The sequence below is a fragment of the Plectropomus leopardus genome, chromosome 14, assembly GCF_008729295.1.
Source record: "Plectropomus leopardus isolate mb chromosome 14, YSFRI_Pleo_2.0, whole genome shotgun sequence".
NCBI classification, from domain to species: domain Eukaryota; kingdom Metazoa; phylum Chordata; class Actinopteri; order Perciformes; family Serranidae; genus Plectropomus; species Plectropomus leopardus.
The window spans coordinates 21,809,744-21,828,315 of NC_056476.1; the positions used below are offsets into that span (position 1 = coordinate 21,809,744).

Below are 18,572 nucleotides of genomic sequence, written 5' to 3' on the forward strand. Positions count from 1 at the left end.
ATATGGCAGACTATTTGGAATATGTTCTGTCATTTTATAGTTAAAGCAACAAAAAAATAATAATAGAAATTGCATTAACACAATCTGACACTAATACATGACAGTTATAAAGCAAATTTATATAGTACCGGTTATCACGTATGGTTAAAAAAAACATCTTCTCTGTACGAGGAAAAAGAGGGCGTCTCAATGAAATCTGTCAAAGTCTGTGCCCAATAAACACACACAGAGGAGGAGGTGACTGATGTGTGTGTCTCAGTTCGGCATCTGCTCTTCACTGTGGGGTCTTTCTTACCACCCACCATCTCCCATTCAGTAAACAGTGATTATGGTAGAACAGGTTACCATCACAACAGTTTCAGTGTATAGATGGGTACTTGTACACACGCACTGGCATATTTCTGGACAGCTGGGAAAGCAGCAACCCCAGATATCCCAGTCTGGATGCAACAAGTGCAACCAGACCCTGCTGAAGGCCTTCAAGCTCTGCAGCCTACTTAAAGGCTGTGTAAGCACACATTTCTGGCAATGTAAACAACAGAACCCTTCCGCTTGCAAATGGCTGGGCTATTCTTGTCATAATCTCAACATTTCCCATCTGTAGAAATGCATTAAAAAACAGCAGATTGTGTTTAATGTGGCCAAGTACATGAGAGCTCAGTACTCTTAGTGCTTATGAGATTAAAAAGTTGTTAGAACAGGTTTGTACATGAAATCTTACACAAGTTCAGTTCTTTTGTCTGATCTGTGATCGATGTTGATCAACAATGCCTTCAATGCAGCTTTTGCGTTGCCAACTTTTCGTTCTCAGGGGTTCTGTTACACCAGAAAAGAGTGAACAGTCTTTCACCTCATACAGAAAGAACGAAACAAGCTCCCTCCTCTTCACCTCCCCCATCTCTCAACCCCTCCCTGTGCTCCCAGCGGGGGCTGTTTCCACCCTGTGAAGCACACACATAAACAGGGACACACACAAACACGCACACACAAACACAAACCAATATCCCCACTGGGGTGGCCAGTGGGAAAGCTACTGGGTGTAGAATAGCAAAGCCACTGTAACTCTGCTGTCTTTATTTGTCAACCCGGCCTCCGAACCTGCAGGGAACGGTCAGGAATTTGACTCATTGTTCTCCGCTAAGCAGCTCCATTGTGGGAATTCACAGCACCCTGGCACAATGGTCTCTGTCCGGACCAGGCCGTGCTGTAATTAGAAAGAAAGAAAAAGCTCCTCTCGGCGACTGCTAAGCTATCCTCTAATGCATGACTTCACAGTACAACAAAGCCTGTACACACACACTGGGCTGGCTCTTCCAATGTGAACTGGGTATAGCAGTTACACAATGGTGCTGCACATCTCTCCATCAAGCATGTTGTGTCCTCATCTGACAACAGTATAGAATGGTACAGTTTTATATAAGACTCTTTATTCCTAATATATCAGTTCAGAGGCCAATCATCTTGTCTCGTGGTTGTTTTTCCTGACAGTAGGGCAGATTTGCGTTACTGTGCGGATATATGTTTCAAGATATTCCAGCAGAAAGTGAAACTGGACTGGAGACAGGTTTGGATACTGAGAATGAATATCTCTGATGGCTCGACTGGTAATGACCCAGTGTGCACCATGATTTAATCTTATCTTTGCTTCCTCCAGTTTACATGGAGTGTCTCACATCATGTACCCTAATCTTAAAAACAGATTACAAAATGGCAGTTACGTGTCCTGAGTGGGCTTCCAAAGTGAGAAAAAAAGCAGCTGAGGCTAGTCCCTGCACAGGCAGACAAAAACAGCTCTGTCTCTTACCGGGTGATGGACGATGACTGATGAGAGAAAAGGGGGTCAAAGTTCACGGGGCTGAAGCACATCAGCAACTACGACCGCCAGCTCCTGGGCTCAGTTAATCCTCATCTCAAGCAGCATACAACCCCAGTCACATTGTTGGTTACCTGACTGATTTCAAGTCTGGGGGAATTGGAGGGGGTGTGGACAGCTTGGTTACTATTGACTGGAGCGAGGTGAGAGGTGATGTCTGAAGGTGAAGCAGATCAGAGCAGAGGAGTGTAGGAGGTTATGAGAGGCCCTTTGGTTGTTGCACGAGCATTACGGTCATAAACAGATCAGAGGATGAAGGAAAAACAGGATTGAGTGAGAGAGACACTAAAGAAAGAGATAAAGCAGACTGCTCCAGGCACATAAGTGACTGCCTTTGCAACCTGCATCAACCAAAACAGTTGTTGCTTAAGCGAAGGGCGTGGAAAAATAACTGAAAACTGGTTGTCTGGGTCACTGAGGTTGCAGTCTGAAAGATAACTTAGTTTTCTGTTGTCAGACTTCTCCAACACATGCAGGTCTTCCACAGACCCTGTGCCTCCTTGCAGGCCATCATTCTCTTAAAATGGAGGATTCTTGGGTAGGTAAGCAGCCAATTTCTGAATGCCGATAACTATCTATAATAACTATCCATATAATAACTATACATAATGTTTTATATTGTCACAGAGGGGAAAACAGAATAACAAATTACAAAACTATCCAGGATACTGACACAGCGCAGTCTGGCACAAAGACTTGAAACAGGGAGAAACACCTCGTTCGGCATTATTAAAATGAAACAAAATTGTAACTACTTCCTCATTCTGAACAGTTGCCAGGCAACCAGCCGAGAATCTAGGAAGTTACATGCTTGGGTATGGAACCTGCCCAAACCATGGCATCATGACATAAAACACCAGTTTCTCAGTTAAAATAAAAAACAATCCAATGAGCGCTGAGGGGGGAAAATAGTGATTAGCTAATCAGCACCACATGCAGGACAAACTGTTGTCAAGTGGAGCGCCAGAACCAATGAGGAGTTATAAAAACAATGCTGAGTGCTAGATAGACGCTGCTATCAAGGCTGTTGTAAATCAACATGTTTTCTCAATATCTCCCAGACATTGTAGTTTGTCTTACTTTGCTCGGTTCCACTCCTAAATAATGGCAAAACAAGGACTTAAAATGTTGTTAGATTCAGGCGGCTAAGTTTGTTTGGTTAGGGATAATCAGATGGCACTCCAAGTTGGACTGGACGTTATGTCAAACTGGAGATGGAAACGGAGTGTAACGGGTTGACTTTTCTGTTTGATACAATTAAAGAAAGTTACTGGTTATGGCCTAGAAATAGTCTGACAAATAACCTCAACTGTCATTTTTGCACTTTGGACGATGAGTTTTGTGAGCTTTAGAGGTGCTGGCATAGGAGGAATTTGCTACCATTTGATGGAGCCTTAATGCAGTTTGAAATTGTAAGCTTATTATTGGTGATAAACAGACAGATATTTGATTTATTCGCCGGTACACCAGCACTGGGATATTCAAGGACAGATTTGTAAAGCTGCATGTAAACCGTCAATGTTTGCTGAATAAGACATGAGCCAGCGTCAGTGACACTGTGTGCAGGTAGACAAAACAAATGCATATGTGTAAGACAGGAGTAAAGGTCAAAGTAATGACCTCCGTGGCCAACAACTTCACCCATCACTCTCCAGCCAGTCGGCCGCCGGCCACGCTGCAGCTCATTACCACCAGCATAAACACCTACTAAAGAAAGCAACAGAGACCTCAAAAAATGTCTCAAACACCCCCTCCTTCTCCTCTCAGTCCTGGTCCTGCTTCTCCACCCAACATAAGCTTTTGCTTTCCTGACCCCTCCAACGTTCATATTGTTGTGGTTCTGTTTGTTGACAAGTATCCCAAGATAGTCACAGTCTTTGTGTCTTTAAAGTGCACAATACAATAGAGACTGTCACTCTTGGAATTTGGGAATTGTCTTGTGTTTTCCCTTTTTAATCACAATAGGTGTTAAATCAGAAAGCAATAAGGACACTCAGTCCATGGGGCCTGAGAGTCAGAACTGAAATGTGCAACAAACTGCACTGTTTGTGTGTCAACAGGATTTCTAAAACACTCACTTTGCTACAACCTATACATCATCCCCCCAAGACAATTATAATTAAAGACTGCCGCTCTTTACAAAGACACAGAGATGGAGGGAAAAAGGAAAAAAGCGGGGGAACAAAAGGCAAAGACAGAAAAAGACGAAAAAAGAAAATGACTTTTAAAATACAACATCCCCCATCAAACCTAACCCTTGGTTCAAAGTCATAGCGACACAAACAGGTCACAAAAAAAAACAAACACAGGGAACTCAGTTTAGTGCTTTCATCCCGTCACATGTATGGTGTATGATCAGGGTGGCCCTACACACTGATTACAGAGCAATTTACCAGCACCATAATAGCTGCCTATGGAAACCACAATTAAGATGAACAAGGTTTGGGGGAGGAAACGTGCCCCACTCATTTAGTTTGCCATGGGAATAGTGTGCTAGCGCTCAGGCTAACATTGCATGAGGGCATATTTTCTTGCAGAGCCAAACTTTGCTTCTATTGTGTAACTATGTTGCATGATAATGCTTTTGTTGGCTTTTATGAAACAGAGAGATATGAAAAGACAGAAGCAAGCTGGTAATTAAACTCAAGATAGTGTCATGTCACCTCCTTGGCTCATATGATTGAGTGTAGTACTTGCTCCATTCCTAATGTGGATACTCATAAGCATCTTTGGATGAAAACCTGCTAATTGCCATAAATCTCCCAGTGGTTAAATCTCAAATCTTGTTAAAAAGCCAAGCTGGGAAAAAAAACAGCAGAAAGAAAGATTCCACTGCCAAGCCGAGCAGAGGATTTACTCGATCAAAACCGACAGCGGGTCCCTCTCTGACCCTGGCACAGTGGAAGTTCGTTCCTCAGCCTGGTCTGTCCACACGCAAATCTGAGCTTGCTGCCTGCTTTCTACCACGGCTAAACCCAGTAGGAGAAGTTTGTTTGTGGCAGCACAAAGTGGTGCTGGTGGTCACCCCCTCAGTCACAATGGTTGCAAACAAAGAGCAGGAGCACTGGCTGGAGAAGTAAATAAAATTAAGGTTACTATAGTGACAGAGGAAGAGGCTGGGGGGAACGGAGGTTTTTGAGGAAGTTGGAGGAGGCTGAAGTGGAGAGAAGGAGAGGAGAACGTGACAACAATCCAAGGATTTATAGCTGGCTTGTGTCCAGGTCAGGGGAGAAGGAGACGGGGGTCAAAAATATTCAGTGCATCATTACTCCATCTATTCTTTCTGTAGAGGACCCATAAAAATCAACTAAAACACACATGCCTCATAAAATGACACATGCACTCCACTCTAAACACAAATCAACAATGTCAGCTTTCCCATGAAAATTCTCAATGACTCATTTCTCTAAATATGACAGAGAGAATATAATGAGCACCTGCATGAATTATGTAGCGTAAGACATCACTAGGCAGCCCACAGGCCGTGGGCAGCTGATCCAATTCTCCCTGCTGCAAGGGAGGCGAGTGGGGGAGGGTGAGTCATCTTCAGTGAAATTTAGCGATGAGCGACAGCTCATCACACCGGCAGGCTGGGACAGGGCGTCTGTGACGCAGCCATTCAGACACACACTGACTGTTGTGCCGTGGTTACTCCTCTGACTCTTCGGTGTTAAACCCTCAGAAATCTGGAGCGACATCGCTTGTCTTGTGCTGCTTTAGATACCCTTCACAAGTATTTAAACCTTTAAAACCTGAGCAAATGGAATGGTTTCTTTCAAAAACATGGGGAAAAAGGCAGTTGCAGGAGACTGACAGATTCAGAAAATGATTTTTAAAATGCTAGGGAAAAATGTCTTGCGGAAAAAAGAAAAAAGCTAGGGAAAAACTACATTTATTATTTATTTATATTTATTAAGAACTTTTTCCAGGTCATTTATTTGTCATTTTTTTCTTTTCTTTTTTCATTAAAAAAAACGTATTTTTAGATAATTTTCTTGTACTTTTTTTTTTTTTTTACTAATTTCTTGCTAATTTTTAGGTCATTTTTTCTCTTACTGTTCACTGCCCTCTTCCTATGTTTTTGGAATAAATCCAGCCAACTGGCTTAGGTTTCAAAGGGTAATGATGTGTCCCTACATTTTGCTCTTATGTTCCAGATCAATGATGGATTTTCCATAATCACACCCACTCTGGCACATCCCTCCCATCACACAAAAAACACACTCCGCCCATTTCCAGGTGAGGTTTGTTTGTGCTCTTGCCACCACCTGTTGTGTCTTTCCCTCACAATTGTGACATGTTGTTAAAAAAACGGACAGTCACGTTCTTGAAAATGATAAATGTGCTGTTGACTGAAAAGCATGCCGCGTTTAAACAGACATGAAAGGCAGGTGACAGGCTTTTCCCACATGTCTGCGCCAATGGAGACAAAAAGGAGGATCAACTGAGTCTCCCATTATAGTTTTTTCGGGACCAGAATTTTTCTCAAAGAGCAGCCGCCGCTCCCTGCTTAAACAAATTCAAAACCCATGTTTTGCTGATATCCTTTGTACAACCTACTGAATTGAGATCAAGGGATCAACATTGCTTTGTTTGAAACTTTAAGCCCAAAGTCAAGATAAGCTCAGATATTGTTATAAATGTGTCATGATCCAGCCTCCGGCAAAAACACAGATGATTTTAAGTTCAGTGGGTTGAGAGATTTCACAAACCAATTTGACAACACCCGTCAGGCTGGATCTGTCACGGCTGACCTATATTCTGATAAGTTACCTGCATGTTAGATGCTGTTTGTGGAGAATAAGGGTATAAACAACAAGTGGGTGTTTTTTTTTCGAGGAGTCAAAAGTGATGGGGATGTCAAAATATGAAAGAGCTCCTCTGGAAATATACGGCATGAATGACTTCACTGCTCTACATTCATGGAACTTTCTGTAGACTCCCTTAGTGACTTTCAACCATAACAAAATGAAAACAGGAGCTTAACTGTGTCCCCTTATCAGCTTTATAATGGCCTTTCCACAATAGAGTAATATGCCTTTGTGTGCTGTAGACCTGCAGGGAAAACCACACATAATAACCACAAAGAAAGTATGGGGCTTCCCTTTAATCATCCAGTACTTTTTTAAAAATATTCTGGTTAAAACAAACACTTTCATCTATTCAGGGTGCCATGGAGCCATGCTGATAGTTGGCCTCGAGGCTCATCAAGTTACCATCAATGCTATGAAAACAGACTAACCCATTACAGCTGCCTTATCCATCAGCACTCGCTAATGTAAAAAGTAAATAAGAGACTCAGAGACACATCACAGCAGGTGAAAACCTGTGGAGATCCACAAACAATAACAGCCTCCGTGCTATACTAATTGCATACCAACGCAATGTTGTAATGCAGATATAAACAATATAATGAAAAATGAAAGTCAGTAGATTCTGTTAAAGTTTAAGCATGAGACTATATTTCCTACAGGGATGACATTTTTTCTGTGTGAATAGCTAGACAGGAATTCAGTCTCTGTGGAGGAAAATATGGACAAGTCTGGACACGTTCTGAACAAAGCTCTCATCTGGAATTCACCCAAGTGCCCGGCTAAACCCGAAAGTGGGTAACAGTTCGTAAAACTACAAATCACTTCATAATGATAATGACATTACACTCCATTACAGTGTAAGCTGGTGGCTGGATGAAAGAGCTTTGTGTGTATTTGGTCAGCAAGGGGGACCATGAACTCGACAGCATTTTAAATCCGTTAAAAGCAACTGGTGGCCCCAAATGCAACAAAGGACATGTGTGACCTGTTTTGACTGCTCAGTCACAGAGCTGCTGGTTTGGTTTGGTAGAGAAAAAAAAAACAGAAGTTGACTGCATTCCTCTCATGTCCTGTGGTTATTTGAGCATAACTGCATTAGCACTGCTTTGATAGCAATACCAACACAGCCTTTCACTTCCTTTTTTTCTTCTCTGCATGACTCTGAATCAATGCAAAAGCATAGGTCTGGTAGGAAATTAAATGTACAAAAACTTTAATCTCACGACTGTGAGAGTGAGCCTCCAGGCACAATCATGACACGCAATGAACCAGCGAGTGTGGACAGGCGCACACGCTTGACATCCCTGCACGAGAGCTCAGTCAGCATGTCACCCGTATTTGCACTTGCACCCGCTGTGCCACCTCAGGTTGGAGCTTTTATTCCCATGGCTTAAGCATGGCACTTCACCGGCCAATGCTCTTAGGGAAGAGCAGGGCCAAATAGCTCGTAGGTCCTGCTAAGCTGAGATCATCTGGGAGATTTGCAATGCACATTTTAGATTTGAATGAAAAGCAAACTGGTCTAACCCAGGTTGACAGGCATACGAGGTGACACTTGGTCTCCTCTCCAGGCACTGAGAGGAAAACCGTTGGACTTGCATGCAAATGTAAACTGATTTTGGCTTACTGATAAAAAAAAAAAGATGACCCCTGCAAAAGTGCTGCACACATGAAAGATCATTACTGGGTACTGACTTGAAGCTTCATTAAATGGCTACTTTCAATCACTATAGCCCCTTTCCCACTGCACAAAAAAACCACCAACACCCGCTAACATGTTTTTTTTTTAATGTAAAGGGAAAGGATATAATCAGCATTCACATTCCGGTCAAATGACTCTGTGATAGTCACCAGTATTTATCTGCCCCGTCTCCGATCGGCATTGATGGAAACACAGCACCAGGGTAGACATGCAAATACCACCCCCCTTACTGGCTAGATGCAAATACATGCCACCACAAAATACCGTCTGTCTTTGTCCAAGCAGCGTTTGAGCATTGTTCCAAATTAGTCTGAACTGAGTTTAAATGAGAGACTGAATAAGTGAGAAATATGTCAAAAGAAGTTACCAGCCTCCATGCTCCTTTCTACTTTTTACTTACCTGTTTTCCGGCCTGTCTGTGATACCAAAGGTGACACACCAAAAAAAAAAAAAAACAAACAAAAAAAACATAAAAACACAAAAAGACATAATTAATGGGTTCACCCATTTAAAAAAAAACAAAACGTATATCTGTGCTAATTTTGGTGGAAAAAGGGTATAAGTGAAGACTAAATATGGAATAAAACACAGACTTTTGCTTTGTCTTTGTCTCCTCATTGCTAGATTCAGTGACATTAACTATTGATGATTTCACTATTAGTCCACATATGTTAGAGCTCCTGAGGCTGTAAGGCTGGGACAACAGGCCGTGTGAGAAACAGGCCGCGAAAAGGCCAACGGGAACGAAACCACCGCAATCCCTTTCAGCCACCTCTCCCCAGGGGGAATCCTCTTACAGCACTTCCCCTGAACTCTAAAGACCATTCTCTATGGAAAAGTAACATGGTTATCTGCCCATCAATGGAGCACAATGGGTCGATTTTAGAAACTGAATGCCTGGATGTCTGGAAACTGGTAAATTACAAAGACAGGAGATTTAACTAAGATATGTCAAAGGAAGATTGACTTTGTATTGAGTATTTCAATTTGTTTCTTGGCCACCAGAAGGAGCATACAGATTTCTGCTCTCCTTAGAGCCTATGTGTGGATTAATTTAACACCTGTCCTCCTTGATGCATATACACGCAGCCTACAGTGCAAGGGTTGCTAAAACGGATTAATGATGCCTGTCGAGGCTATCCAAACATAGAACTCCACTTGTCCGATAGCGCCGGCACTAAAACAGAGGCTATGGATGCCTTAATAAGGGTGAGGCGTCTGCACAACGTCTGTTCACACTCCAGTTTAGGAAGTCACTCTTTTCGCCAGATAAAGATCACGGGCCATCATTGCCGACACCTCAATATCATCTCTACAGATAAGGCTGATGAGGGTACCCATCAGTGGAATCATTCAGCTTGAGCAGACTCAGACACAATGCTGTTATTTTTCCAAGCACACTCTTGGTGAAAGACAAAGACACATTCAGAATGTTTGCCACCTCTGTGACGAGCTAATTGCCTCCTTGACACTTTGGTGCGATTTGAGAGGCAGGATAGAGCACACACACCTTTGCTGCTGCTCTTATGTTTCCATCCACATGACATCAGAAGCCCTGTTTACACTGCCTGTTGAGGGCGGACATATCGTTATTATGATGTGGGAAGGAACACATGCTCAACCTTCATCTGACCATTCATATCAGCCTTCTGGATATGGGTTACGTTCGCACCCATCTGCGGCTGTAGCTCCATAAAGATCACTGATTAGCTAATAGAGCTAGGCCTGGTATAGATGTGGGCCGAACAGGGCTGTCAGGTTTGACAGAGGTATGAGAGATGTGGGCCACTAGATCATCAGGATGTTGATGATGTCTCCTTGCTCAAATTGAATACAAAATTAAAACTGACACACCTAGTCCATGTTCTCATACAGGGCTTTGAAATTTGATGAGCCAGCATTTAATATAAAAAACACTGGAACATACCCAGCGTGTACAGTACTTAACTGCACAGTTTGAACTTGTTAAAGACAGAAAGAAAGCCACTCAGTAAGACAGTACTTATGCAGGTTTGCATGTTTGAGATGCCTTGTTAAAACTTGGCAGTCGCACTTCCAGCAACTACAAGGCAGACAAGTGGGGAGGAAAAAAAACACTAAGTGTGTTTGGTGAATGAGAAACTATTCAGCTGAGTCGGGGCTAAACATTCCCCCAGCCGTCCTCAGCTGAAGCATGTGAATTCAGGACTATATTTGGAAAATGACGAGCAGCATATGACTTAAACTTCGGACTTTGTGAACAAGAGTATGTGGGTCAGTGTATTAATGTCACTGGATACAGTTGTTAAAATCTAATTTAATTCTGTGTCACAAAAACCCAAAATAGAATCATTTGCTGACTTAAAAACATACTGCTGTGACATGAACGCTGTCATTAGTTGAGTGCATATTTCCCCCCGGCTAAGTTGTCCTACACATGACATATGGAATACCTATCACACGACACCACATGTCCAGCTGGGAGATCAGAGCTTGTAGTGAAGGAAATGCGCTTCAGGGCATCTCCAGTACCCAAACAAAAACAACAGTGTTTAAAATGAAAGAACTAAACCCCCTTTCACTGGCAATAAGCATCCACAAACCACTGCTTGATCTCCTTGAACAATGCAAGTGATTAACAACAGCTTCAATACACACAAAACAGTCCCTGTCCTACAGAGAAAAACAACCTGAGGCAAAGGAGAGCAAATGTCTTCCTGCAGCACTTTCTGAGAGTTTAATTTGGCTTCTTTCACACAGGCACAACAACTCTGGAAACACCCGTGTTTGCGATTGGTGTTAACAGGTCAACAGGAGGCCATGACCCTGCGCTCGACATGGGTCTTACTTTGGTGTGATGCTGCTTGCCTTTGGTATAAAGGGATTACAAAGTTGTTCTTCAGTCAAGTAGCATCACATGCTATGTCTTGGCCATGTACTGTAGAGCGATCACTGACAACAACAGCAACACAAGGTCTTTTCTGTGGACACTGTTGGCAACCTCTGTCCCTCTTTAGCTGCATACTTTACAGTGATTGGCCACAAACATGTTAAAAACAGTTATGGAGAACATGCTGAAACTTTAACTTTTTAAGGGTTTACCAAACTTTAAGGACAAAGTAGATTAACTTTATATTCAGTTGTGTTAGCTAAATTTCCCCCTCAAGATAATTATCAAAAAAATTGATAAAAACTTAGCAGACCAATCAGCAGGGCTGCAACAAACCATTATTTTCACTGTCGATTGATGTGTTGATCATTAATAGATTAGTTCTTTGGCCTGTAAAGCGTCAGAAAATAGATTTTTCCTAAAGCCCAGGATGACATCATCAAACATCGTGTTTTGTCAGCAACCCAAATATATTCCATTTATTGTCAAAGACAAGTTAAAAAATGGCATTGGAGAATTTTGACTTTTTTTCTTAAAAAATGACTCAAATCGATTATCAAATTACTTGGCGATTCATTTTACAATAGTTTACAACTAGCAGGTTAATGGATTAGTCATTGCAGCTTTACCACTCAGTGATGTGAGGAGTGGTTTAAATGATGACAACAAGCAGAGCTGCATTTTGAATTCTAGTTAAGAGCTTTATTTGTTTTGTGGAGCTGACTGCTTAAGGGCAGAGCCAATTTCTTGCTAAGTAATTGTAGTCTGCATCCACTGACAACGCCTTTAACCAAAGCAAATGGCTATTTAGCCTTGCTAGACCACAATGAGGAAAGTTAAATTTCAGGGATGACTTTACAAGGCGGTATCATCTGCTTTGTTGAATCTGGAGTGTGCAAACAACACTGCAGTGACTTTTGATTAAGTTAAATTCATTACAGCCCTGTTAAACAATGACAGTGGCCCAATATTTACCCATCATGTGGTATGAAGATGGCCCACATTCATGCACCAGGTTTGCATGTGATTATGAATGGGATCTGAGAAATATTTCCATTAATGTGCTGATGTCCTTTGAGTTAGTTCACCTCTACAGTGTTTACAGTGATCTGCAAAGCCACTGGTTAAACCTACAGAGACAACTGCTGAGTCAGATTTGCAGGAGACTGACAGCAATGGAACCTGACTGACAGCAATGGGGCCTGTGTGGACAACTAATCCTCCATCCCTGCGTGCCTGGCCGGGCTCTTTTCACTGGACACACTGGCAGTAACCCCTCCACAATCCCCTTTAGCTCCCCAACTATAGATGAGCACTGGCAGGCATGCCTCAATCAGCACATACTGAGCTACAACACCGTCATAGCTCCAAATAATGAAATAAAGACCCTGAGACACAAATTATGAGATTAAAAGGAAGCCACCTATAATTTGTTTTGAGAAGTTTCCAATTACAGTGAGAGAAAAGCAAAGACAGCTTCATCCCACCGCTAGCCATATAAACAGCCCATTACTCCTTTTGCCATATAACATACACACACTTTACTTTTTTATGTGTTTGGAACAATAGTACTCCAAATATTTCCATCCATAACTCACATACCATTTGGTGTCCCTCATCCGGACATACCAACGTTGTGACTGAACACAGAATCAGAGCATGCTGATGTCATAGCAAGTATTCCCCTCAGTGCCTGAAACAGGTATGTCATTTTAATGGAGTGTTAGAGTAAAAAAACACTAAAATAGATGTCTGATTGTATAATGATGGATGGAATTAAAATCACTTTAACTTCCTCAGAGGGAGCAAGTTTAAGACACCAGGGGAGTACGGGTGGGGGGAAAAAAATCGATCCAACACTGTATTACTATATCGTTGAGTGACAGTTAGGATTGCAGCATGTACTGGTTTCAAGGTATGCCGTCATATGAATGTTGATGGTTATTAAGCAGTGTACATTTCCTTATCTACATTTTTAAAAAAAAGCAACTGAATGGAAATTCTCACCATGATTTTATTTCTTTAAAAAAAAAAAAAGAAATTATTTTATTTTCTAAAGGGAGACTTTTTAAACATATTTCCAATGAAAAAAAAAACATTTCTAGTTTCAATTATAGTAATGAAATGTTTGCTCAACCAAAAATAACCCTTCCATTTTCATTCCTTTAAGGGTCACTCTGGCTGATAATTATAATAATTCTGTAATACCATGATACCATGAAACTGCAAAATTTTCTGAGACAGTTACCATACTGTGAAAATCTCATGCTGTTGCAACCCTACTGCCAATTTTGGATCGATACAATTTTGCCAAGTGTCATTTTTTTGTTTTTAAATGATATGATTTATTAATATTAAAATGAAAAAATTAAATGTTTGGTAGCCTACTAGAATAATATACACTAATAATTTGTCACTAGGTGATTTTTTCTGATTGAAGTGAACAGATTGAAAACTTTATCTTGTTGGATAAAACAGATTAAATTATCCTTTGAAGGACAAAAAGTAATTAATAACAATACTCGCAATACTCAGCATATCACAACGTGTATAAAACCACATTAATATCTTCTATGTGACTCATGTATCCTCTGGTGATTTCCATCCATACAGAAGAGTGATTTAAAAACTGACGTCAACATTAACGTTGGTACTTGTTACACATCACTATTACTTAATTCATTAAACCAGTGGGAGTAAAATTATGTGAATTACTATGACTGTGTTCACTGTCATTCCTCACTCAATTAATAGACAACAAACTGACTTAGACAAACAAACTTAGATGAAAGACTCTGAGGCAAAAGACTGCTTGATAAGAGTGTGGCATTGACCCCTTTAAAGCTGAGCAAACTGGCTTGGTTTTTTAAATGAAAAAAGTGGAAGGATGACGAGTAACATAACAAGAAATTACCCAAAAATTTACAGAAAATATTACAAAAAAATCCAAGAAAATTACCTGAAAATAAGCAACACCTTAAAAGAAGAAAAGCAAACAAAGAAAAGAAAACAGCATCAAGAAAGTGCTATAAAAATGATTTTTTTTTCTTTTGTTCTGTAATATAATTTAAATATGTAATCAAGAGAATTATATAGTTTTTGGTAATTTTTTCCTCGTTTTCTTTTTTATAATACCTGCTAATCCCCTAATTTTCCTACCATTTTATTGTGACCTTTTACAATTTTTTTGCAGTTTGCAGGACAATTTTTTTCCAAGTTGCTCATTATGTTTTTCCCCTGTTTTCAAACCAGTTTTCTCAAGTTTTAGAGGTTTGAATGCTATAGGGCGCCTGAATGCAGCACAAGAAAACTGTAGTTGACCCAGGTATTAAAGGGTTACTGACAACGGAATTTCTGACACACAGTCTATAAAACCGTTTGGAAACTAGTGTATTTGTGTCTGAATTAAACATTTCTTTACCTACAATAGTGTTGGGAGTTTGCTAATGACTGTCAGAGTAAAAACACACAACACAATTCAGACGCAGAGAAGCAGTTTATCAGAGGTATCAATCAAACGGATTAAACAGCTATGAAAGCTTAAGTGACACAGCTCAACTTACTAACATCTGTAAGTAAAAGCAGGGCAGTCCCATTGTTAAGCTCCTGCGTTAAGGTATGTTGTCACACAGCAGAAGTTTCTACGAAACTAGCTCGAGATAACCGAGCACCGACTCAGAGTTGAGACCATACAGTCTATGGTTGAGACAGAAAGGCTTTTAACGAGCATAAATGTCGCTAATGGGGCACTGTTTCTGTCAAAAAACAGTGAAGAATAACGTTAAATTGAGCCACACACGAAGTTCCTCCAGACTCACCTTTCATCCACTCGACAACTTGCTTCGGCGTCCACTTCGTTATCGGCTCCATGGCTCCTTTAACACAACTACAGAGACAAAAATGGGCCCAAAGTTTGGCGGCGAGGTTCAAGAATTAAAATACAAAAGGTGCCGTTACATTCTTCGCAACAGGTCCGCGCTGTTCGTCTGTTTGTGTTCACCCACTAAACAACTCTGAACACGCGTGAGAGGAGGCTGGACTGAAATCCCCCTCCGCTGCTCACCGCCGGGGCTGGAGTCACTGCTGCGTTCACGTGCTACTGGGAATGCTGGGTAAAAACAATGGTAATTTGGGTGCTGAATAACGAAACAGCAAGCCCTAAAATGTGAACGCTCGTCTCAGTCACATATAAACCAAAATAATATTTTGCATGATGTTGTTTTCCTTCTGTAATAATTTATTTAGGTAATCATGTATTCATATAATCAAGGTTTATTATAATGGATTGCTCTGACAAGGAAGAGACTTAAAATGACCACATAGAGATGCAAAATACCTACAAAGAAGCACAAAATAACTACAAAAACTACCAAAACAACCACAAAGAGACACAAAGTGACTACAAAAGGACACAAAACAATCACAATGAGACAAAGAATCACTACAAAGCCACACAGGACAACAAAAAAGACCACATAGAGACATTAAATCACCCCAACAAGACACAAAAATATTTTTAAAGCCCTGATGAAGACCACAAGTGGTCGAAACATGTTGGCTTTTTTAATGATTTAGCCACTATAATAAAGGCTTTTTAATGTAATTCATCCTTGTTTTTCACACTTTTGGAGTAAATGTATTTCTTTCCTGTTGTTCACTGTTTTCCTTGATCGCCCGATAAAAGTTTCTGACCTACATTTGATCATAGTCGACAGAGCAACCAGTCATCTCTCTTTTTCTTAGACACAAAATTACTGTAGAGATGAAACAGGACAAGGACACACAAAATGACTAAAAAATGACACATAAAAGACACAAAACTACCTTTAAAGAGACACAAAACTACCAAAAGAAGACTTAAAATTACTTCAGACAATCAAAATAACTGCAAAGATAGCCAAACGACAACAAAAAAATACATATAACAGCCACTAGGTAAAAACAAAATGACATAAAAGAGACCAAAATATCCATGAAATGGTGCATAATATAGCCAAAGCACTTCAAAGCCTTTGCGTCTTGCTCCTCTGTAGGACAGGTGGTGGGGCCCTTTGCATATCTGTGCTCAGGGGCCCACTGTCTTCCTATGATTAGAATTATTAAAACTTATATTGTACATGTAAAAATTACAATAAAAATTACAGTATACAGCAACAAATTATAAAACAATAAAAGTATACGAAAATTAAAAGTAACATTTCGCATATTAGACTTATTTTGACCAAAACCGCTTGAACAGCCAACAACCAATGAAAGTTACCAGTTGGGGACATGGGAACAGGAGTTTACTGAGAGTACCTGAATGTAGCGGTGTGATGTTGGTGGTTTCTGTGTGTTCGCCGCCCTCATTTGAAACTGGAGGCGTGTACAAAACATACAATGTGCTGCACAGTTTATATTTTGTTGCCTCTGCGGGGAAAAAAAGTAAGGCAAAAACACAAATTACACTGTAATTATGTCAATATAATTTAAATGGCAAATCACAGTGAAATGTCAGGGCATAATATTAGTACAATGTGCTTTACACATCTTATCTGTCAGTGTCAATGCACCATAGCACACTGGTAATGCCTTACTAACATTACAATGACTCATTAATGTGATATTAGCTTTTTTTGTCAATCCCGTCTGCAGTCAGCAAGATATAAAATAATGTAAGGAAAACCTCAGAAACAGCTGAGATTTTTTATTTCCATACGTTTACATTTGACTCGTTGCTGTCCTCTGCTGGTAAATTGCCTCATTGCAAGTCATGTTGCAGCAGGCTACCCCACTGTCAGATTTTTGTGTTTTAACTTTGAATAGGAGTCAGAAGTTGCAACTGTCCCTAAATACACTAAATTTCACTAATTTACTTTTGCTTTTTGTCTTAATAAGCATAGCACTCTGAAAATATGCATTGCTGTACAATAATATAATAGCACAGTTTCCAGTAGTACTGTAGTATTTAGTGTATAATATAATTATATATAAACATATTCATTTTCTTTATTTTATTTAGTGACATTTATCAATACCTTGGGGAACCCCTCTGCTGCATGTCATGTGTATCAGTTGCACTGATACTGGTGAAAGCAACTGCACAGCAACAGCAAACTATTATACAAAAATTAGAAATCACATCAGGTAGGATAAGTATCAGGGTATATTAAAACTTAAATTCAGTTTGAAGAGTTAGGGCTGCTTTTAATGTATAGCTATTTTGCACATTGGAGGTGATGGCACTCAAGCATCATCATGGTTTGTGACATTAAGTAACCTTTCCTCGCTTATTGTTTTATAACAATCTTGAAACACACCTTGTGCGGGAGAGTCCCGGCTTTTCCCATCACTCCATTACTGTACAGCTAGAAGCTGCTGTATACTCTGCACTGTAATCAGCTGCAGATTAAAGCCCGGCTGTTATTAAACCTGGGCACGCATCAGTTTGCTGACAGGCAAAAAATTACTGGAAGTCTTGATACAGTGCTATACAACAATTTGTTGTGCTTCTTTTCTTTTCCCCTTGTTCAAACATGCTGGTTTCCTTGCTGGGTGGACTTAGCCAAGACATATCGAATAAGAATCTTTTCTTTACATTAAAGTTAATTAAAGATAATTTTTTTTCACTGTGGCTAGACCAAATAATTATGTGATGACTAACAGGATGCCTAAGGTAAATGTTTTAAAGAAAACCTAACTGGAAATAAGTGAGGAAGATAAGCACAATAAAAGCCAAAAAAAGGAGCAAAGTTATATCTATAAAACACAGTGGGTCTCTTAGGTTTTACCATCAGAACATTAATTAAAACACACAGCTTTCTCAACTTTCTGGTGTGGAAAATATAACCGATAACAGTGTCTGATGATTAATGCCTTTTGAAGCACTTACTTTTAATCTCCTTCAAGACAAGATATGCAGTATGTTTGTGTACGTTGTTGCCAGGCATCACAAACATGTCTGACTTCAGCAAACGGGGGAGTCAGTTCTCATGGGAGTGGGCTGGATTGAAGGGGATCTGGGTAGTGTGGAATTAAGGGGAAGTCCTCCCTGATAGGATTAAGTGAATCAAGGGATTGTTGTGGAGATGAGGGAGGAGAGGATAGCGGTGGTGTTTGAGGGCCCAGGCTTTCAGGCCCGGAGAAAAACCTGAGCGCCAGATGCACATCTGTTAGAACAACATTCTCGTTGTTTTAGGTTCAAATTACAGAAAAAAGTTAACACTTCCTCAAATAAAAGGTCGCCTCAGATAATGACAATGGCCAAACAAAAGAGCAACTTCTTCATTCACAGATCCTAACAGTAAAACAAAACACTCACAAAGATAAGCAAAC

The 18,572-nt window shown here is 40.4% G+C and overlaps 1 protein-coding gene across 1 annotated transcript in view; it reads right to left on the reverse strand.

Moving 5' to 3' along the window:
• The window catches only part of LOC121953255 (connector enhancer of kinase suppressor of ras 3-like), a 60,881-nt gene extending 45,583 nt beyond the window's left edge, over positions 1–15,298 (reverse strand). The window contains exon 1 of the mRNA XM_042500242.1: positions 15,077–15,298. Within this exon, the coding sequence (XP_042356176.1) occupies positions 15,077–15,128 (52 nt within the window). The 5' untranslated portion in view covers positions 15,129–15,298. The remainder of the gene's footprint in view (positions 1–15,076) is intronic.
• Between the last annotated feature and the right edge of the window lie 3,274 nt (positions 15,299–18,572).